This window comes from Pelobates fuscus, chromosome 12, assembly GCF_036172605.1.
Source record: "Pelobates fuscus isolate aPelFus1 chromosome 12, aPelFus1.pri, whole genome shotgun sequence".
In the NCBI taxonomy this organism is placed as follows: Eukaryota; Metazoa; Chordata; class Amphibia; order Anura; family Pelobatidae; genus Pelobates; species Pelobates fuscus.
In genome coordinates this window covers 132,153,469-132,178,083 of record NC_086328.1, presented here as the reverse complement: position 1 = coordinate 132,178,083, position 24,615 = coordinate 132,153,469, and the positions used below count along the sequence as shown (strand labels likewise).

Below are 24,615 nucleotides of genomic sequence, written 5' to 3'. Positions count from 1 at the left end.
AATAGCCTGATAAACATCAATGCCTCATGCTTGGGATATCCATAATTAGCCTGGTACGTGATGTGATAGGACCTCACAATTACTCAGTCTTGTGTACACTCCTTCCACTCATTCTGCTGTACTTTCTGCCCCCCATTTTTTAATCACTGACTCTCTTGTGACTGATACCTCAGTTCCTTCAAGAAGGGTTCATTAACCTGATTCTCAGGGGGAAAAAAGTGCATCATAGTTTCCTACCTACCAGTTTGTGATCCATCTCCCCTGTTTTTACATGCTAATGAAACATGTTGTGCTCAACTAACTTTCTATCTTCATCCGCTCCTATGTTATTCTTCCAGTTATTTATTAATACCACTCCATTTCCATGCAGCAGAACACACATCTAGAGTCTTTGAAGTAGGAGGTAATGTAGCAGAAACTGTTCTCTGTCCATTATTCTCAGCTCTATTCTCCTTTTGACCTCTCTGCAATGCCAACGTTGAATTGAAGCAAAAACTAACCGAAAATGTGAGAATTCTGAGAATGGGTAAGGACTTAATTATGTTAGTCTTACTGGGGTATTGAGTTCTTGCTCACATGTGCTGTTACAGAGAAAGCCAGGTCTATCATATATGATCGTTATTCCAGTCGCAAGGGTGGTTGAGATTTAAAATACCAGCAAGCTCCTTCTGCAAGAGAAATAGAAGAACCACAGAAGATAATTTAAGTCTTATATGGGCTTTGTCAGTAAGATTCAACTGAAACCCCCTTTAAACACAGTAAACAATGGGTCCAAATCTGGTTTATCCTTTAATCTTGCCATTTGGATAGTACCCGCTTAGATCCTCAAAAAAAGCTTTTACTCAATTGTGTCACTACATCCTAACCTTCTCTAAACTTTGACGGCCTTAGGGTCGCCGGTGCTACCTTCACATGACTCACACCCTACCTTTCATGCATTCCTGTAAAGTTTATTTCACAAATTCACATACTCCACAAATTCCTCTTCAAGTTTGTTTGTTTCCATGATAATTTTTGGTGCCTTCTCATATTCTTGAATGGGGTCTACCACTTACCGCCTCTTTTTTTGTCTTCATTACCCATTTCTTTGCAGATCACATCCAGATTGTCTTGCTATAGTTTACTATAAATATTATATATGTATGTGTTTTAGGATATTTAATAAAACTATAATTAAGTGGAATTTAATGAGTGAATAAGACATATTTTTACTGTATGCCTTGTGAAGTCCGCTATTACCTTTTCTGATAGATTTGCCTCTGTGGTTTAGGCGATAGATCCTCCTTTGTACTTCGGCTTCCTGCATCATGGGGAACTGAGACCTCACTGTTTGGCATGCGGTACCTGATGTGACCTGACCGATAAGAAATCAAAAAGGGGCGCAGTATGATTGTTACATGATGACTTATGGATGTTGACAGTGAATCTCACCTCCAGCTCATCGTGATGCAGGAAGTAGCAGAATAGAACACTTTTTAAACCATGGCAACAACAGCTATGATGAAACACAAGTGTATGTTAAATACCATGACAATATATTTAAAAATGAAGAAATACACATTACTGCCTTTTTGAATTAAAACAGATCCCCCCCCCCCTTTTGGGGCTGATTCGTTTTATTCTTTCATGTTAATGTTCCTATTCAAAGTTTCAGAGTAATGTCTTGGTGAAGTGGAAACCCCAAACAATAAGTATTTTTTTACTTTAGTGTAAAATATTGATTGGATTTTTTTCATCTTAGGGATATACCTTCCCAGTGACACTGTGCTATTAAAAGCTTAATGGGATCATTACAATTATACTTTATTGAACTAGCGAAGGTTCCCATTAAAGCAGTCAACAAGAATATTTAAAACTAAAAATGTTACTTGCACTTATCCTTGAAAGTGTTTGCTACGAATAGGTTTAGGTCTAAATGTAAATTCACTTTAAATTCTCTGTTATTCACACTTAAAGTAGCTCTGTCACCGTCTGGGGTCTTTGCATGATGTCTATGGAGGATCCCACAATACTGCGTGATCCTACATAGAGCCTTTTTTCATTGCAGACGTCGGGGTGATGGCTGGGGGTAATGACAAACTTGACAACAAGTAACTCTGCTTTTGTCAAACTTGTCAAGTGTAGGAAAAATACTGAGACAAAGTAGTCCCTACTTTGTCTTATTATATCTGTTGGCGGGGTTGCAATTTCAGTGAATTTTCAACTCTGTCAATGACCGTATTTTATAAAGATTTTAACTTAGTGAAATTCTCATTTTGGTTGTTGGGGTGAAGAGACTATTTAAGTGAATGACTCTTAAAGTAGCAGAACATGAACAAACTTTTATGTAAAAAAAAAAACAGTGATTTAAAAACACAAACAAACATTATTTGTGTTGATTGTTTTGGTTTATAAGAGGTTTACAACTGTAACCCATTTGTTAAAGCTGCATTATGTTTCTGTCCTTCAAAGAGGCTGGCTATTGTAATATAGCGTTAATAGACTGGTAATGGTGAAGAGTGGTATTAGTTTAAAGAACATTTTTTGTTTTATAAAAGTAAACAAATGTTTATTTTCAATAACTTATATTACAAAGCTTAATTACATGGGGATTGTTGGGGAAACACTACTGAGGCTGTGTCAAAGTAACAGGCCTTTCAATTGAGTGTTGTCTAACTGTAATGCTTTGTCTGTCTGTCTATCTAGGATTGGTCAGAGAACCCTCAGCGATATGAGTCAGCAATCTTAACAAGGCTAATAATGAATTACAGAATAGGCGTATTACCGGATCTTAGAGTGTACATCAACAGGGTGGTCATAAACGCCAGGTCTGAAATTTAAAAACTGGAGATAAAAAATTGTCAAAGGTTAGGACTGTCAACAGGAACTCAATACAGGACAAATGCGCTATAGGGCTCTGAAATTACGAAAGGATCAGAACAGCTAGCGAGCCCTCTTTCAAATGGGAGATCCTGTACCTGATTGGTTCTACTTCCTGCGAGATTCAGCACAGGAAGGCAGCATCTGTGTTACCCACATATGCTCTGCCAAAAAAATATATATTTTGTGACTTGCAGCCAGCCTTTGCAGAGAGGCAGGTAGCTGTGTATGTGCACCAACATCCTGTCTGTTTCACTCTCAGGCTCCCTGTGTGTCTCTGGAATCAGAGGTCGCTAGTCACCTGACCCGCAACTTCTGACTTCACCAAAAGTGTGGGGAGCGTGAAAGGCAGACAGTCAGGATGTCTGAGCACATACAAAGTGCTCAGGCACCGGGCTACCTCCCACTAGACACCAGGGAGGTCCTGTGAATGCCATCTGGGTCCAGGGGTAAGTTCATAGGATGCTATCTGGGTCCTGGGGTAAATGCAGGGTATGTCAGTCATCCAGGTGCCAAATGGGTGCCTGAGCAAGTGCTGGGGATGGCATCTGGGTGCCTGAGCAAGTTACTGGGGGTGCCTGATGAGAGTGGTGAGGATGGAACGGAGATGCTGGAGGCAGAGAGATGGCACAAAGAGGCTGGAAGCAGAGAGATGACACAAAGTCTGGGCAGAAAGATGTCACAGAGAGACAGGTGGCAGAGAGATGGCAGGTTGTTTGGGGGCACAGATGGCACTGACAGGCTTTTTGGAGACACATATGGCTCATTGGCATGATATACTCAAATTAAGCATTCATGGGTCTTTGGCATGATATGCAATGTTTATGCATTTAATGTTAAGTGGCACGTTATATCAGGTTTATGCATTTACTGCATTGATAGCATTTCCATGCTGGAAAATCCTTCAGAACTCCTTTTATTAAATGCTTTCCTGGTTTGGGAGATCTCCCTTATTGATTGGTGATGTCCAAGTAGACAGGGCAATTGATCTGTGAGTTGCTCTCTAACCACTTTTCACATCTAAATGCCCACGTGCCTAGCACTATAATTCTTAATATTATCTATTGCTGACGGGTGGATTGGTAAAATTGCACTATGGACCACTAAATTGTTTTCACCCCCCAGGCCACAAGCCCTCTCCTAAAGGCAACTAAGTGTTCTGTGCTGAGGGAACTCTAAGAACCATGTACTTTACCGTAATACTTGTGTTTCTTAGACGGACAACTTAACAACATTGTAGTAGTACAGATACCGTATAGTTAGTTTTCGGTTTAGCTTGCTCATTAAGTCCTAACATCTTAAGGCGATTAGTTGTGCAGAGTTGTGAAACTCAGACCTTCCATAAATTTTTAATTAGCAGTGACTGGTAAGGAATTATATGGATTGGGAATACATTATGTGCTGCTAGACCGGAGTTCGACACTTTACTAACCTTATTCCACCTTGTGAACTTGGCAGGAGATAACAACGTTCTACAAATAAGTACAGAAAATAGTGGGAGGACTAATTATGCAAATCATATGTAGATAATTTGTGCCAAATTAGGGATAACTCTATTTCAGCACTTTATAAATCTCGATAGATTGAGCAATCAATGCCATTTTAATATGTTTAGGTGATCGACTGTGAATGTTCTAGCAGGCTACTGCTTCCAATATTGACGAACCAATATTTTTTTCCACTCTTTTCAGTGGTCCATTAACCCTTTAAGGACACATGGCTGAAATTTCCCACCACGCTGGCCTCTTTCTTCTGAAGCTGTGTCCTTCAGCGGTTAATGCTGTCATCCATGCCTTCCTATATTTTTAACATAATAACTGTGTGATTCAAGCACAAAACTAAGGCTGGTAGCTTAATTGTACCTTTAGGCTTTATCATGATTGGTTTATCAAATTAAAAATCCCAATGAGGGTGGATTATTAAAGAAAGGTTATTTGCTAAATGTAACGTCAATGCCAAAGCTCCATTTTTAAAACTTGATGATAATATTCATATACCTCCCCCCTCCCCCCTTCTTGATGACAGCCTAAATATGTAAAGCCTGCTATATCTAAGTTCATGGTCTTTAATTAACAGTAAGAAAATTGTAATATCACTTGAATTTTAGATTGGTGAGAATCCAGCACTGTATTAAGCAGCCTAGACAAAAGGACATGAATTGCGTCAGCGAGATTTATTAAATGCGATGTAAATTCAATAGCCGGATTCCTGCAAACAGGTGCGAGAGATGAATTAATTTTTAAACTCTACCACTCTCTCTCACTCTGGGGATTTTAATACAACACATTGGCAGCCATAGCACGTTGACTATTTCATCTACAAGCATAAAAATTTCCAATAGATTTTAGCTTGGGACTGTTTTGTTTCTTTTAACTCTTTCCCTTCCTGCAGGCCAGCAGTTCAGTTGCAGAGCAGCGAGCAGTTAGCCCCCCCTGTGGCGAGAAAGGGGTTAACAAGGCTTTGCTGTATTCTAGAACCGAAAATGTTAATTTCTCTCACTGGGGTTTTCAAATCATTCATCTAGCTAGAAGCACACAGAGTTTTTATGAATGAAATCCATCTTGCAGGCTCTGCATACAAATATCCTCCTATTATCATTTTGTTCTATTAGCCGGCGAGATTGTGTTTAAGTTGTAATGCGATTTTCTTTTGGTGAATTACCATCTGGCTATTTGCAGTGCGTACTTTATCTGCGTTATGGTGTAAAGCACATGTTGCGAGGAATTTAACCCTTTAATGATTCCAATTACCTGGTACATGCTATAGATCTTCTTGGTCAATGCGCTTTACAACGTGTCAAGTTCCCTGGCTCAGAATGACTTCAAACTCAAATTAATGAGGGATAAGGCCAAGAGGCTTCATGTCTCTAAATATTAAAATCTTAAAACTAACATTTGTTTCTAAGGGAGATGAATCAGACGCATATTTAGCGCTACAGAGGGTTATTAATAATCCCCGGGAATACTCTGCTAGATTAAACAGACTTTGTCCTAACCGTAGCTTGTATAGGAGTCACATGCTTCAGTCGCGAGTTGGTTCAAAGATTAACCTTGTGCAATTTCTTGGAAGTTGCTGGTTTTCGCTTGTTTTATTTTAGGGTATGGAGAATAATTCAGATGTGGATTCAGGAAGCCATCAAAACAAATGTCCCTCACACACTAAATGGCAGACAGGTACCCACTTTTGGTACTTGTGTTTTAATTTTTCTCTTCTATTTCTTTTGGGGTAACCTTGGACTGCAGTAAAGCCAAGCAGAGGACAGTTTCAGAGCTGCTGTTGGCAACAAGACATCAATGGGTATCTCAGCATAGTTCCTGCTGACTTGCTCTCTCAGTGTAGTTACATGTGAGCTCACATGTACAGTGCGAACCGTACAGGAGCTGTGTTTAGAGTTGTGGAAGCACCACTCTGTCACTGTACTCAGTGGAATTTCAAGGACTCGTGGATAAGGGAGCAGATCAGAGAGTGAGGAAGAAAGGTCACTGGAAATAATGTAACCAGGGGGCAACTATTACAAAAGAGAACAAGAGACAGATTAGAGACCGAGTATGAAAGGTTGCAGTAAATAAAATAACCTTGAGATAAAACTCTCTCACTTGGATGGGAAACGCGTTGGACATTTGTTTGACTGGAGAGGAAAGGATTGGAGGAAACTAGGAACAAAAGCGGGGAAAAAAACAAGGGAATTGTATTGAAAGGAAGGACAGATCATGTGAGAGTGGAATGCATTTTGTATTTTTGGAGAGGATTCCCACACACAAACTGAACTGCCTTCCTTTCCCACATTCACAGACAAAATTGCATACATAGTGACACTCCATATAAACACCCCTATATTTACGCATACACAACCAATCCATGCACACACATACACTGACACTCAATACAAATTCCCCGTTTGAACACACAGACTTATTCACTAAGCAAATGGACAAGCTAAATCTATTCTAGCTTACATGAATAAATATCAGGCATTGTTTTATCTTAGATGCTTTAGCTTTCATTTTATCATTCAGATATCTATTCACTCCAACAAACTATTCACTCAATTAATCACTCAATTATACTCTTAAAGGGACACTGTAGGCACCCAGACCACGTCAGCTAATTGAAGTAGTCTGGGTGCTGTAACCCTTTTGCACTTAGTGCTGCAATGTTTACAAGCTCTAAGTCTTGCCTCTGTGGCACTAGAGGGCTTCTGGAATCCAAACGGACATTTGGTCCGTTATCTGATGCTGGAAGTCCTCACGGTGTCCGATTTTCCCCATAGGAAAGCATTGAATAATGCTTTCCTATAGGGAGGTCTAATGCACACGCAGCCAATGCCGCACATGCATATTAGGTATTCCTGCCAGGTGACGTCGGCGAGGGAAAAGCGTGGGCGGAGCCTGACCCAGCGCTGAGGGACATTGGTCCTGGATTTAACCCCTTCAGCCTCGTGGCAGGGGGCCACCCAAGGAGCCTATAGTGCCAGGACAACGGGTTTGTTTACCTGGCACTATAGGATCCCTTTAAATTCACACACTCCGCAGGAAATGCACAACAATGCACAGTGATGTGCCTTTTATATTTTAATCTGCTTTACTGTGATTAAATAATTTTCCTTTGTCACTTCTGCGATTGGGTCCTGGATCTCACCTTTGTTTAATTAGTGTAGCAATTTAGCATATTCTATTTACATTAGATATGGGTATATGAATTGGACATAAGTAACAGATGGTATCAAGTCACATGGCTTTCTTTGTCTGAGAATTCTGGAATGTGGTTAAATATAAAGAGGGTCTTCCGAGGTGTGCTTAAATGGCCAGAGTTTTAGCTAAAAGATCTGACGTCATTTTGGTCATAACTATACAGAATAGTGGGCAAAGGACCACAAGGCTTGACTGTTTTCTCTCCCTTCCTGAATCTAGCAATTAACATCTGCTGTGGACATCCATCATCCTGTAACATTCTTTGTCGTTTTATCATATCTTAGTAGTTGTAAGAAGAATAACCCTAAAGAAAATGTAAGTCTAATGCCTACTGATGTTTCTAACTGACACAGAAGAATTATACTATCTATATTAACATCACGGCGAGCCACCGAAGAAGAGGAAGGAAGAAATATATATGTTATATTATAAGAAGTTCCTTTTCTACAATTAGGTATTTATTGGAGCTCTGCCTTTTCTCCTGGTAGAGGGCCTAACTCGGGACGTCGGGATCTATACTTTTTGCATATGACCACTCGAGTGTAGGATTCCACGTATCACTTTGCAATAAATATAAAAAAAATAGGTGTGCAAGAAAAAAAATTCTTATAAAAAATCATACCAAGTGACAATTTACACAAAGTGCATCATAGTGTCACACACTTATTATCATGCAAAGAGATCTTTAAAGTGACAGCAGCAATTAACACAATTAATGCAAATTAGTCGATAACAAATGCCAAACTTCAATCTCCGTGGTAAAATCACCACACTTTGTACAAATAATATGTGGTAATAAAAAGACAGAAGACCAATTTACTTGCAGCAAATCCTTATGCAGAAAAATCTGGAGAAAAAAAGTCCTAGTGCAATATTGTAAAAACACCATTAAAAGACTGGATTTTTATAGGTTAAACTCACAAAAGCAGAGTGGTTAGAGTACCACTCCAAACTGTCATGCCCAGGGAGGATTCAGCCCCTTAGGTGCGTGGGATCCGATAGTGTCAGGTATACAGACTCACCACCAGCCGAAAATCTTTTTCTTATATATTTATTTCTTTCAAAAACGTTTAAATTAAATGACCAATGTTGAGTGCCAATTTCTGAACTAAAGGTTCCAATGCCGGCTATCACAGGATACAGTCCACAGATCTTTAAATTCCCCTTTCCTATCTGCCACAGCGTCTTTCTCTGTCCACTTTCGAGAGTGCACTTCCAGGTTACTTTTGAGCGTGCACTTCCAGGTTTTGGCTTGTGACGCGTTTCGCTACGCCTCCTAGGGCTTTCTCAAGCGTTATACATTCTCCCACATTACTCTGGCTTATATAGCAGCCGTGAGTTACCAAGTCCTATGGTAACAGTCCCTTACTCCACATCTTATAGTAAAAGGGTTTAATTTTAATCCTGTCACCCTGGCAAATGATCCAATCATAGAAAGCCCAGTCTTATGTTACAATACTACATATAAATAAGAGAATATATAAAACTAAAAAAAAGTCTTGTTTAGTAATAAATTCGAAGAGTATATACATAAATCTAAAATTATACATGCCAGCACTACCTTAGTCTAAAGGCAATATATATTGAGAGGCAGCAAAAAAAGAGATTAATATGATATTTCACACCGCGATAAAATAAAAAAATAAAAGTAAAAAAAATAGGGACATTTTAAAAATGAAAAAATTTGGGAAATCCTCAAAGTACAATAAAAAAAAAATATATATATATATATATAATGTTCAATCTAAAACATACTATTCAATGAACGATGCAAATACCACATTCAAAACTTTGAAAAGGGAGGTATCAAAAATAAATACTTAAATAAATAAAACCATATATAGGGAGGAGGAGTTACAAAAAACATGTACATCAAGTTCTATATTAAGACCAGATAGAGCTAAAGTTTCTAAATAAAAAGCCTATTTCATCTCTTCCTGTCCAATCTTCCTAATAAAATCTCCCCCTCACCAATCTGTAAGAACCTTTTTAATCCCTAAAAACTCTAACCCCCTAGGATCCTGATTGTGCTTCTTCTTAAAATTATCTGAAAAACTATAACTTTCTAGTGCTCTTCGAATATTAAAAAAAATGTTCAAGAATCTTTTTTTAGAAGTGATATTTTCTCTGAGATTATATTCCTTTGATGTCTTTCTGATCTAAAATTCTTGCAAACCCCTCTGTCGTTCTGTGACACATTTCTACACTGTAAACACATTTTACAACTATAAAAACCTATGATTTTACCAAAATCGTTTTTAACGGGTTAATTTTTCTTTTCTTTTAAATAACTAGGAAGATAAAACTGTTTTAAAATTAGGTGCCCCTCTAAAAGTAACATTAGGTTTATCCGGCAGTATTAAATTTAAATCTTGATCTGATTTTAAAATATGACCACATTTAATAAATGTTTTTTTTTTTTTTGATTTGTGTTGATTGTTGATGTCCAAAACCATATCATTTAAAATCTATTTAATTGTTTTTGTACTTCCTTTATTTTAAAGTTCAGCTTGAGTATTGTTCTGCACATCGGTCAATGTCCCTTCTAAAATCACCTTAAGGTATTGTTTATCTCTAAATTTATTAAGTAGACCTTGCAATTGTTGTTGAAAGATATTATTCTCCATACAATTACGTTTTAATCTTAATAATTGGCATTTTGGTATATTATTAAGCCAAGGGGAGTCATGGTCACTATTGTACATAATATACCCATTCACATCAACTTTCTTTAAAAAAAGTCATGGTTTTCAGACAACCATACTTCATATAAATCTTTAAATCTAAAAAATCTACTGATAAAGAACTAATATTACTAGTGAATGGCCCATATTTAAAGAAAATTAAAAATTAAATAAAACTATCCTCAGACCTCTCCCAAATTAAAAAACATATCATCTATGCATCGGCAGTATGTCCGTATGTGTGCACTCCAGCCATGTTGCCCATATATAATGGTATCTTCCCGATGAGCCATGAAAATATTTGCTTAGCTGGGTGCGTATGTACTGCCCATCGCCGTACCCCTTCATTGTAAAAAGGAGTCAAACCAAAAGTAATTATTATTAAGGGTCCATTTTACACAATTAAAAATTAGGATAAATTATATCTGGGATGGAGGTAATGATCGGTCTTGTGCTAAAGAATGTCTCACCGCTGTGCACCCTCTATCATGAGGAATGGGAAATCACATGGCTTTCTTTCCAAACAGTGTCCTTTAACATATTAAGGACATCTGTAGTATCCTTTATTAGTCTAAGCGGCACAGAAGAGATGGGTTGTCGGGGACTCTTTTAAAGGTTTAATGGTAAATGGAAGGGGACAGTACTTGGGGATTCCAGACACTATAACCACTTCACTGAGATAAGGAAGCTACAGTCTTTAAAGTTGACATAGACTCTTCATACTCCCAAAACCTATGAATGTCCACATGCACAAGATACATATAGATTTTTTTTTTTTACCTATAAATCTCACCATAAGTCCAAAATAATAATAATAATATTGCACCTTCACAAAAGAGCATCTCACTTTTAGATGATTGGGCTTCTTTTGAAGTGGCACTGTCACCTGTCACCCCCCCCCCCCCCCCCCCCACACACACACACACACACACATGCAAACCTGACAATAAATAGATTTGTTTTGGATGATTGATCCAAATGTTTTTGAGCAGTGAATATGCGCTGGTGACATTGTGCTGAATACTTTTTATAAACAGCTCTAAACACAGGGTCATCATAATTATCAGGCCACAGTTAACTGCCAACAATAAATTGTGGAAATGGTAGAAATACAAATGACAAGTAGAGCAGGAGACTGGAACTTCCAATTCCAAGATTTTGTGTGACTCCAACTCTTATACTTACCTTGAAAGTCCAAAGCTTTTACAGCATTATGGGTGTTGTCATCAAACCGTGCCTGGGGTTTGCAATCCAATTATGGAAATGGTTTGTTGTACTATCACTAGAGTGCAATGTAGATCCCTCTGATCTTAGCAAATGTCCAGCAGGGGTATTTTTCAGAATTTATTAGTCCCCTTCTGATAGCATGCAAGCAGACTTACCCTTTCAACCCTTGCTCGTGCTTTTGCACAACACTAAGATTTGAATGTCAAAATATAAAAAGTTATTTGCTAAACTATAGGCATGTGCATGGGAAAAATCTTCGGTTCGGTTCCGCATTCCAAACTTGGGCCATTTCGGAATTTGTCTTGCAGCCGCTTGGTAGATAACTCCCTAATTCCCACGTTATTAGGGAGTTATCTACCAAAAGGCTGAAAGACCTAAGTTGGTATTTCAGCCACATTTACGAATACTAAATAAAAAATTACTTAGTATTCGTAAATTATGCCCCTACTCGCTATACCGCGAGTAGGAGCATGTCTAGTAAACAGTGCTCACTGTTAAAAAAGCAGGGGGTGGGGGCCCTAAAGTAAAATAATGGGAGGACCTAATGTCCTCCCCCCTGGCCTCCACCCCTGAGCGGTCAGTGAGGGCCCTAAATACTAATTAGGGGGGGACCTAATGTCCTCCCCCCTGGCCCCCACCCCTGAGCGTCAGGTGGGAGCCCTAAATTAAAAAAATAACCCCCCTCCCACAGGTGACCAGGGGTCCCCAAACCCTTAGTCACCCCCCTCCCCAATACAATTAACCCCTACCTACCCCCCTCACCCTAAAAATAATGAGGGGGGACCATTTAACTAAGTACCTGTAAAAAAAATTAAAATAAACTTACCATTTGATGTTTTCTTTCTTCTAAAATATTCTTTTTTGAGCCCCAAAAAAGGCCAAATAAAAAGCCATAATAACCGACGCAATAAAAAAAAAAATAAGTACCCGAATGTCTGAATTGCCCGAAATTCGTCCGAATACATATTCAGCCCGAAACTAATTGCACATGTCTACTAAAATATTGATCCCTTTGCTGTGGAGGCAGACGGGGATGCCAACCCTCCAGCAGTGGTTAGCAAAAGTGAAAGAAATTAGCACCTGGAAACCTTGACAGCACATCTCAAGTGCCTCACAGAGAAATACACGCTCACCTGTACACCTTGGTTGGATTATATAGCAGGTAGGGGGAGGGCAACGTGCAGAGACTCATCCTACGGTGGTTACATAGACGATTTCTTCCGACACACGCGGATTGTAAACTTCAAGTTACTGGACAGGAGATGGGAAACTGGAAGACAGATGTGAGGTCAGTTATACTCTTAGACAATGCGTTGGGTTGATGCACCTGAGTACCTGTTGCTAATGACAACATTCAGTGTAAGAATATAGTGACCATGATTCTTTCAATAGATTACAGTTTAAGAGATAGAGCTGACCCATCCCCAATAATAATTTGATTACTTCCGACTTTTGTTTTCTCTCCTCCTACCCTTCCTCTTCCCTTCACCCTTATTCTTTACTCCCGTTTTCCATCCCCGTTAGCGTTCAAATAGAGTAAAGGTCAGGACTTTGGGGCTATGTTGAGGTCTCTGTTAAAGGAGGACTTGTGATTTAAAATGGTTGGAGAACATGCACTGGCTTACACATCACACAATAGATTGTACGATTTGTTAACAGATTATGTTTGTTATACGTGGCATGTCTGTTGATGTCAACTTAACTGTTTTTGCATCGCTATATAATTGTAAGAAACTGAATACTGAAATACCAACCATTTAAATTCAATGTTTTCAGATTTCTGAGCAAAAGGACTTTAGTGAGCATAGGTCAGAATATGAAAAATAAAGTGAGTGCATTTTCAAAGGGAACTTAAGACTGAAAATGATTAGGTATTTTCTTTGATAAACTGGGTGCAACTTCTCCACATTTGTAAAAGGAAAGCAAACTCTGTACACATTTTATTATGTTTCTTAAATCAGTTTACCAAATACGACGACAATCATGCTGCTCCCAAAACCTTTGAAATATTAGCTAGCTACTTTAGTTCCATATTTGTATATGTCACGGTTGATCTTTTTTTTAAGCCTAATGATATTTTAATCTAAAAAATATTTGTCATTGAAGTGTTCTTTTGATTATATGAAGGTAAACATGCTAATTGTTAATTAAAATATGTGTATGCATATGCTGATTCTTAAGTAACATTTAGCTATTGGCGGTAGAACACATGTTAATTTGTTTGGTTGACCGTCCATTACTTTTCCATTTTCAACATAATATTCTGGCATTTACCTCTAGTACCAACAGACGCTTACTGCGCTATGGTTGTACAGAAGCAAAGTAAAAACTGCTACCATTTTTGGTGTGCTTGTCTCTGCCAATGATAGCTACCAATTCCGGTACTTTATGCACTCTTGTGCTTCAGATCTCAGGGCTAAGCATCAGACAAAAGAAATAGTCGGAGAGGAAAGAGTTATACTGGAAACCCTTCTGTATATGACATACGCACTGCAATTAAACACATACACTTCATTTTTCTGTTTTGTGCTTTGTGCACATTTTTATTTTGTTTTCAAACAGTGCAAGTCTAAGAGTGATTGAGACCGAGCGAGTGGGGATTGAGTGACTAAGAGTGTGTGTGTGGGCAGCAAATAAGAGTGTGTTAGATGACAGACAAGGGAAACTGAGAGGTTCAGGGCAGGAAGGAGAGCAATGAGAACATTGAGGACACCAGCAGTTTGTAAATTGCATTACGATACTGCAGAGACTGAGATTAGTGATGGGGTCCCAAAGGCTCCAAACTGTTTCCCCAAACTGTACAGATTTGGCATCGTATGCGGCACTCATTTTAGACACTGATAAAATGGAACATGGAATTTCACTAAACATTTTTATTTAAAGATCCACATTATATTATGTTTAGATTGTTTCTTCCTGTATTGTATTTTGGATAATTTATAGTTTAGGTTCCTGCTTATATTAAAAACTAAAATTCAACTAACCAATCACACCTGTTCTCATTAGAAAAATTAAGAAACACGGAGAAAGATTTTGGAATATTCAGTTGTTTTATAGGATGATAGTGCCAAGTCTCATAGATATGTGTTCATGTAGTAATTTAATAATGTAGGATTGAAAAGTTCAACTTCACAACAATAGTGCCTGGGGGTCAATACAAGCCATTGTCTAGAAATAGATTCATAAATAGAACTATACATAGACTTAATCTCCTTTCTTCCTGTATAAATGGGTGACCTCATATCCTAAGGCAAAGTAAAGGGTTCTTTAAAGTAAGAACAATAAGGATGTGGAATTCTCTGCCTGAAGGGGTGGTTTTCTCAAGGTCTTTTCTCAGATGTATATATAGCAACTGGACGCATGGTTGCAAAAACATAGTATTCAGGGATATATTTTGTAATACGTGGATAACAGCTTTTTGATCCTAGGAGAGATTTGACTGCCATTCTGGGGTCAGGATTTATTTCCTAGTTTGTTGCAAAATTGGAAAGGGCTTTAAACTGGATTTTTTTTTTTTAGTTTATAATTTTTTTTCGGATCAACAGCAAAAACAGATGTGAGGAAGGCTGAGCTTGATGAACACGTGTCTTTTTCAGCTTATATAATTACATAAGAAGTGTTGGGACAAAAGGTGCACATTTGGCAGTTAAAATCTATATTATAAAATCTATTTATAAAGTGACAAAGAGGGAAAACAGTCGTCTGGGGGTTTGAAGTACCCTTTTAGAAATATACAAAAGGAGCTTGACTCCTGTAGATAGTGGTACCATAAGATACTAAAGTACCAAAATAAACCATTTTTGAAATAAACCAAAGTAGGCTATGCTTATAACCAACGGAAAATTCCCAGATTCAAATATTGGGTAACACTCTCTCTCCATCTAGTATAAGCAAAGATTATTTTAAATGTTTTATATTTTATTAAATTAACAACAGGAATAAAAAAAAAATATATATATACATTCATGATCACAAATGAGACACTGATTACAGAGTACAAAAAAAGCATTCAAACCAAAACACACTAAATAGAATGTATTGTTTAAATTTGTTTTAAAAAATGAGTGATTCCTTTGAAAGATTATTGAACCTTGATTATATTTCTCCTTGGATTAGCAAGCTATTAATAATGTCCGTGTTAAATCGTAAGGCCCTGTAATATTCTACTTTTGCCAAAAAGACATCTGAATATTTTTTAATTAACTGAATTTTATAATAATTTTTTTCTGTGAACACACAACATCCTTTGCTGTAGATAAAACTCCTTGTTCTCAAGTCTCAATAGATGGACCTCCATTCTACAGTTTTGTTAATGAACAGATCACCAGAGAGGTTACCAATGTTGTTGATTTTTTTATAAATGTATATTTCTTTTTTTTTTTCTTGTTTTTAACTCAGGAACCTGCATGTATTCACGAAAAGATCTTCTCCAAAGACCAGCTCATGCTGCTACAAAAACGTTCCAGGCTCTTCGCATTTTTGTGAATGATGAACTCAACGAGCTCTACTTGGGCCTCAAGGCAGCTCACAAGTTTTTAAAACCTGGTGGAAGACTTGTTGTCATTTCTTTCCATTCGCTAGAAGACCGCATTGTAAAACGATTCCTGCATGGCATAGATATGACTGAGAAGCCAAATCTTGGTATTAGACACAAAATAAGGCAAGGGAAACAGACGCACGTCCTGGAAATGGAGGACGACGAAATCCTAAATTCACAGTCTAACTCTGCATGGTCTTTTATACAAAAGAAAGTACTTTTACCACAGTACCAAGATGTCCTAGCCAATCCACGTGGCCGGTCTGCAAAACTAAGAGCAGCGATAAAGCTATGAATATGCCAGGGGTTTATTTATGTCATGGTATGTTTTAATACTACATAACTATACATGTTTCTTCTTTTTAATTGCAATCAATAAAATCTACCTGTTCTATTTTTATCCAATTGGTTGTTGAGAAGATTTAATTTAATACCAAATTGAGATACTGCATTTAATATTTTGATATAACTTTGTGTCGCATCATAATGATCATATAAGGAATAATATTGAATGTTTTAGCCATGCTAATTCTCAAGTGTGACTTGGAATATTGATGTACATAAAGGTGTCTTTGTAGTCTAACTATATATTCTCATCAGGTCACTGACGGCATACAAGGGTTGTAGAACGCCATTGTTTTAAAACAATTCACTTATTCATTTTGTACGCGTTACATCCAAAAGGTGGATCCCCAGATGTTTTTAAAACTACAGCTTCCATGATGCTTTGTTATTCTAAAGCCACGCAAAGCATCATGGGAGTTGTTGTTCTACAACATCAAGGGATCTACCTTTTGGGCAGCCATGTTACATCTAAAGCTATGGACATAGAAGGAAATTGGCCCCTACAGTGACTTAGTCTTCCAATCCATATTGTGCTTGTTGAACCCAGCCTCACCCTACACATACTTTTTTTACATTATTTTTTTAATAATAAAAAAAACAAAAACACTGTAGAGAATAAGATAGAAACGTTCAAGAAGGTCAGAGAGGATATTCGCTTCAGTACAGCATTATTAGATTAATCGGTGGGATCAGTCTGATATGTAAATCTCCTTGTAATAGCACGAGTGAGCAAAAAGTGGGAGCTAACCGAAGGTCAAGCTACTGAGTTTCTCTAAGCTTTTGTTCGCTTCAGAATTCTCCTATTCTCTGTCTTTGCTCTATCAGAAATACATCCTGCTGCAGAAAGAGATGGAATAGTGAAAAAGGGACGGAGAAAAGGAAAGAGAAAGACGATTATCACACATTCCGAACTCACTTCCCCCCGTCACAAATTCAGCATGTATACAGTGCCATCACTAACATGCCATGTATATAGAAAATCCACACAGTATGCGCAGAGCACTCACCAACGATGCAGCATGTACAATATTTCTCTTTATCTGTAACTTATCAACTACCCAGCTTTCAGAAACCACCCGTGCAGCACAATTATATCATTTATATAGCCTGCCTATATCGACTTCCACCCGTGCAGCACAATTATAGCATTCATATAGCATGCCTCCAACAACCTCTACCCGTGCAGCACAATGATATCATTCATATAGCCTGCCTCCAACGACCTCCACCCATGCAGCACAATTATATCATTCATATAGCATGCCTCCAACGACCTCCAGCCGTGCAGCACAATTATATCATTTATATAGCCTGCCTCCAACGACCTCCACCCATGCAGCACAATTATATCATTTATATAGCCTGCCTCCTACGACCTCCACCCATGCAGCACAATTATATCATTCATATAGCCTGCCTCTAACGACCTCCACCCATGCAGCACAATTATAGCATTCATATAGCACGCCTCCAACGACCTCCACCCGTGCAGCACAATGATATCATTCATATAGCATGCCTCCAACGACCTCCACCCATGCAGCACAATTATATCATTCATATAGCATGCCTCCAACGACCTCCAGCCGTGCAGCACAATTATAGCATTCATATAGCCTGCCTCCAACAACCTCCACCCGTGCAGCACAATGATATCATTCATATAGCATGCCTCCAACGACCTCCACCCGTGCAGCACAATTATAGCATTCATATAGCCTGCCTCCAACGACCTCCAGCCGTGCAGCACAATTATAGCATTCATATAGCACGCCTCCAACGACCTCCAGCCATGCAGTACAATTATAGCATTCATATAGCACGCCTCCAACGACTTCCAGCCGTGCAGCACAACTATAGCATTCATATAGCATGCCTCCAACGACCTCCAGCTGTGCAGCACAATTATAGCATTCATATAGCATGCCTCCAACGACCTCCAGCTGTGCAGCACAATTATAGCATTCATATAGCAAGCCTCCAACGACCTCCAGCCGTGCAGCACAATTATAGCATTCATATAGCATGCCTCCAACGACCTCCAGCCGTGCAGTACAATTATAGCATTCATACAGCATGCCTCCAACGACCTCCAGCCGTGCAGCACAATTATAGCATTCATATAGCAAGCCTCCAACGACCTCCAGCCGTGCAGCACAATTATAGCATTCATATAGCATGCCTCCAACGACCTCCAGCCGTGCAGCACAATTATAGCATTCATATAGCATGCCTCCAACGACCTCCAGCCGTGCAGCACAATTATAGCATTCATATAGCACGCCTCCAACGACCTCCAGCCATGCAGCACAATTATAGCATTCATATTGAATGCCTCCAACGACCTCCACCCGTGCAGCACAATTATATCATTCATATAGCATGCCTCCAACAACCTCCACCCGTGCAGCACAATTATAGCATTCATATAGCATGCCTCCAACGACCTCCAGCTGTGCAGCACAATTATATCATTCATATAGCATGCCTCCAACGACCTCCAGCCGTGCAGCACAATTATAGCATTCATATAGCATGCCTCCAACGACCTCCAGCCGTGCAGCACAATTATAGCCTTCATATAGCAAGCCTCCAACGACCTCCAGCCGTGCAGCACAAATATAGCATTCATATAGCACGCCTCCAACGACCTCCAGCCGTGCAGCACATTTATAGCATTCATATAGCCTGCCTCCAACGACCTCCAGCCGTGCAGCACAATTATAGCATTCATATAGCCTGCCTCCAACAACCTCCACCCATGCAGCACAATTATAGCATTCATATAGCCTGCCTCCAACGACTTCCACCCGTGCAGCACAATTATAGCATTCATATAGCATGCCTCCAACGACCTCCAGCCGTGCAGCACAATTATAGCCTTCATATAGCAAGCCTCCAACGACCTCCAGCCGTGCAGCACAATTATAGCATTCATATAGCATGCCTCCAACGACCTCCAGCCGTGCAGCACAATTATAGCATTCATATAGCATGCCTCCACCCGTGCAGCACAATTATATCATTCATATAGCATGCCTCCAACGACCTCCAGCCGTGCAGCACAATTATATCATTCATATAGCATGCCTCCAACGACCTCCAGCCATGCAGCACAATTATAGCATTCATATAGCATGCCTCCAACGACCTCCAGCCGTGCAGCACAATTATAGCATTCATATAGCATGCCTCCAACGACCTCCAGCCGTGCAGCACAATTATAGCATTCATATAGCATGCCTCCAACGACCTCCAGCCGTGCAGCACAATTATAGCATTCATATTGCATGCCTCCAACGACCTCCAGCCGTGCAGCACAATTATAGCATTCATATAGCATGCCTCCAATGACCTCCAGCCGTGCAGCACAATTATGGCATTCATATAGCACGCCTCCAACGACCTCCACCCGTGCAGCACAATTATATCATTCATATAGCACGCCTCCAACGACCTCCAACCGTGCAGCACAATTATAGCATTCATATAGCATGCCTCCAACGACCTCCACCCATGCAGCACAATTATAGCATTCATATAGCCTGCCTCCAACGACTTCCACCCGTGCAGCACAATTATAGCATTCATATAGCCTGCCTCCACTGACCTCCACCCGTGCAGCACAATTATAGCATTCATATAGCATGCCTCCAACGACCTCCACCCGTGCAGCACAATTATAGCATTCATACAGCATGCCTCCAACGACCTCCAGCCGTGCAGCACAATTATAGCATTCATATAGCCTGCCTCCAACGACCTCCAGCCGTGCAGCACAATTATAGCATTCATATAGCATGCCTCCAACTACCTACAGCCATGCAGTACAATTATAGCATTCATATAGCACGCCTCCAACGACCTCCAGTCGTGCAGCACAATTATAGCATTCATATAGCATGCCTCCAACGACCTCCAGCTGTGCAGCACAATTATAGCATTCATATAGCCTGCCTCCAACGACCTCCAGCCGTGCAGCACAAATATAGCATTCATATAGCACGCCTCCAACGACCTCCAGCCGTGCAGCACAATTATAGCCTTCATATAGCACGCCTCCAACGACCTCCAGCCGTGCAGCACAATTATAGCCTTCATATAGCAAGCCTCCAACGACCTCCAGCCGTGCAGCACAAATATAGCATTCATATAGCACGCCTCCAACGACCTCCAGCCGTGCAGCACAATTATAGCATTCATAAAGCATACCTCCAACGACTTCCAGCCGTGCAGCACAATTATAGCATTCATATAGCATGCCTCCAACGACCTCCAGCCGTGCAGCACAATTATAGCATTCATATAGCATGCCTCCAACAACCTCCACCCATGCAGCACAATTATAGCATTCATATAGCCTGCCTCCAACGACTTCCACCCGTGCAGCACAATTATAGCATTCATATAGCATGCCTCCAACGACCTCCACCCATGCAGCACAATTATAGCATTCATATAGCATGCCTCCAACGACCTCCAGCTGTGCAGCACAATTATAGCATTCATATTGCATGCCTCCAACGACTTCCAGCCGTGCAGCACAATTATAGCATTCATATAGCCTGCCTCCAACGACCTCCACCCGTGCAGCACAATTATAGCATTCATATAGCATGCCTCCAACGACCTCCAGCCGTGCAGCACAATTATAGCATTCATATAGCATGCCTCCAACGACCTCCAGCCGTGCAGCACAATTATAGCATTCATATAGCATGCCTCCAACGACCTCCAGCCGTGCAGCACAATTATAGCATTCATATTGCATGCCTCCAACGACTTCCAGCCGTGCAGCACAATTATAGCATTCATATAGCATGCCTCCAACGACCTCCAGCCGTGCAGCACAATTATAGCATTCATATAGCATGCCTCCAACGACCTCCAGCCGTGCAGCACAATTATAGCATTCATACAGCATGCCTCCAACGACCTCCAGCCGTGCAGCACAATTATATCATTCATATAGCACGCCTCCAACGACCTCCAGCCATGCAGCACAATTATAGCATTCATACAGCATGCCTCCAACGACCTCCAGCCGTGCAGCACAATTATAGCATTCATATAGCACGCCTCCAACGACCTCCAGCCGTGCAGCACAATTATAGCATTCATATAGCATGCCTCCAACAACCTCCACCCGTGCAGCACAATTATATCATTCATATAGCCTGCCTCCAACGACCTCCAGCCGTGCAGCACAATTATAGCATTCATATAGCATGCCTCCAACGACCTCCAGCCGTGCAGCACAATTATATCATTCATATAGCCTGCCTCCAACGACCTCCAGCTGTGCAGCACAATTATAGCATTCATATAGCATGCCTCCAACGACCTCCAGCCGTGCAGCACAATTATAGCATTCAAATAGCATGCCTCCAACGACCTCCAGCCGTGCAGCACAATTATATCATTCATATAGCCTGCCTCCAACGACCTCCAGCTGTGCAGCATAATTATAGCATTCATATAGCATGCCTCCAACGACCTCCAGCCGTGCAGCACAATTATATCATTCATATAGCCTGCCTCCAACGACCTCCAGCTGTGCAGCACAATTATAGCATTCATATAGCCTGCCTCCAACGACCTCCAGCCGTGCAGCACAATTATAGCATTCATATAGCATGCCTCCAACGACCTCCAGCCGTGCAGCACAATTATAGCATTCATATAGCCTGCCTCCAACGACCTCCAGCCGTGCAGCACAATTATAGCATTCATATAGCATGCCTCCAACGACCTCCAGCCGTGCAGCACAATTATAGCATTCATATAGCATGCCTCCAATGACCTCCAGCCGTGCAGCACAATTATAGCATTCATATAGCACGCCTACAACGACCTCCAGCCGTGCAGCACAATTATAGCATTCATATAGCACGCCTCCAACGACCTCCAGCCGTGCAGCACAATTATAGCATTCATATAGCACGCCTACAACGACCTCCAGCCGTGCAGCACAATTATAGCATTCATATAGCACGCCTCCAACGACCCCCAGCTGTGCAGCACAATTATAGCATTCATATAGCACGCCACCAACGACCTCCAGCCGTGCAGCACAATTATAGCATTCATATGCCAATAAATTTATTCATATACAGTTCTAATCAACATTATTCAATCCCCATTGAAATCAGGTATATTGTAAAAATTTACAGACTTTCCGCTGTTTGCAATAAACACATCAAACAAAAGCAATTAAATTAGCTCAATACAAATCATACTTGCCAACTGTCCCATTTTTGCCAGGACAGTCCCGGCAAGTTAGATACTGTCCTGGGTAATTCACTCTCCTGGCAGGGGAGAGCACCAATGGATAGGGGAGGAAGCACTAAGGGACAGTGAGGCAGGGGAGAGCACTAAATGGTGGTGGGGGGAGGGAAATAGACCATTAAGGGACAGGGGGAGTGACACACAGAGAGGCTGAGAAAGGGGCGAAAAAGAAGCACAAAGGGGTTGGTAATGTAGAAAGAGACACACAGACGACTCAGGAGGGAGGCACACAGAGGGGATTGGGAAAGAATGAGACACACAAAGTAGCTGGGAAGAGTAAAAGACACAAACTGGCTGAGGGGAGTAAGACACGAAAAGGGGTTGGGAGGATGTAGGAGACATACAAATGGGGGGATAAGAGACGCACAAGGGGCTTTTAAGAGATACACTAAAAGGGGGTGTAAGACACACAACTTTATAAAAAATAAATAAAAAATACATCCCCTACACAAACTGGTATCCCTATACACTACATTTCATGAGCACACACACACACACATTACATCCTCCACAATAACACATCCCCTACACACATACACTCCACTCCCTATGAGCAAACTCATTGGTGGACCATGAAGGTAGACTTATGGGCATACGATCAGGCCCTGGGAGCCCAGACCTTGAGCTGTGTAAGGAGCCCCCAAAAATGGAGCTGCTTCCTGTTCCCCCAAGCCGTTGATTTTCGTTGAGCTGAGTTACAAACCGCCTCCAGAGAGCCTGTTCTACGCCAGACCAGTGGAGCCAGACTGCAACTAGAGCACATCCATTCTCTTGTCCTAATCTGGTTATATGTAGGAAATCCAGTATATTATTAGTGGCACTAATCTCTAATTTACCTCACATTAAAGGGACACTAGAGTCACAATCACCTTTTTTTTTTTATTGTTTTCTCTTATTAATTCCATTCTGTAAATTCTCCTTCTATATCTTTCATTTTCTATTTTCAGCTTTTTTTTTTGTTTTTTTTTTACTATATTCACTCCCCAGTATAATTATTTGTGTGAACTAATGCATGTTCTATGGTGTAAACTCAACTCTCTGGCTGAAGCACATCTGCACAAGGTCTTTCTATATTTGTACTGACCGTGTCACCACTGATACCCAACTCATATTAAAGTGATACAATGTACCTGCCTGATATAGATGCTGTGCTGTGAATGTATCTATCGCACACCAAGGATGCATGGCACTGTTAGTGGGAACTTGGTGTTATAAAGGTCTACTCAATAAAGAGAGAATTTCAGGGAATTGAAATGGGAAGTTCAAACTTTAGGCTGAAATAGTGCAGCTGAATGGGAGAATGTTTCTACCTCGGCTACTTTGGCCTTAAGTTTGAAATTCCAAACTCAGTTCCCTGTAATTCTCTCTTTATTGAATAGATCCTGTAATCTGCTCTATGATAAGTAGGCGGGGATTAAGTATGTGGGGTGTACAAGGTGGACGGAGCTTTGCGACAGTGTGTGTGGTCAATTTTCAAGGTAGTAATTGATAGCTGTGCTGCAAAGTGTTCCTGGAAATTGTTTGCAAATGTTGGCAACAATGCACAATGAATGTTTCAAACAGTTTCCACAAATTCAACTAAAAATGCAATTTATAATGACTTCTCCAGTCATTTTCATAAAGAGAAATATAATAAGACGCTTTATCTCGTCAATAACCTAACCTTGGAAATCATTTGGAGAAAATGGAAAATGTTGCTGGCCAAAATAAATCAGCCCGTGCAAGATGTAAGCGGATACAAGCAAAAACAGGACTAATTCTGGGCAATGGGTTGTAACAAAGAACACAAACAGAAATAAAAGGGATAATAAAGTACAACAAACCCAACACTCAAAAATAGCTCAAGCAGCTTTCTCAGATCGACTATAGATTAGGTTATATTATTATATAGATTGAATATAGATTGGGTTATATTATTATATAGATTGAATATAGATTGGGTTATATTATTATATAGATCTAATATAGATTAGGTGATATTATA

General features: G+C 40.2%; 3 protein-coding genes across 3 annotated transcripts in view; all 3 read left to right on the top strand.

Annotated features, from left to right (window-relative positions):
* Nucleotides 1–16,398, top strand: part of METTL15 (methyltransferase 15, mitochondrial 12S rRNA N4-cytidine) — a 189,892-nt gene extending 173,494 nt beyond the window's left edge. The window contains exon 6 of the mRNA XM_063438580.1: nucleotides 15,860–16,398. Within this exon, the coding sequence (XP_063294650.1) occupies nucleotides 15,860–16,293 (434 nt within the window). The 3' untranslated portion in view covers nucleotides 16,294–16,398. The remainder of the gene's footprint in view (nucleotides 1–15,859) is intronic.
* Nucleotides 16,399–17,778: 1,380 nt separating this feature from the next.
* LOC134578568 (uncharacterized) lies at nucleotides 17,779–19,377 on the top strand. The gene has a single exon (XM_063437539.1). The coding sequence runs from the start codon at nucleotides 17,779–17,781 to the stop codon at nucleotides 19,375–19,377; it is 1,599 nt and encodes a 532-aa protein (XP_063293609.1).
* A 788-nt stretch (nucleotides 19,378–20,165) lies between these two features.
* Nucleotides 20,166–22,145, top strand: LOC134578566 (uncharacterized). Its single transcript, XM_063437538.1, has one exon. The coding sequence runs from the start codon at nucleotides 20,166–20,168 to the stop codon at nucleotides 22,143–22,145; it is 1,980 nt and encodes a 659-aa protein (XP_063293608.1).
* The last annotated feature ends 2,470 nt before the right edge of the window (nucleotides 22,146–24,615 follow it).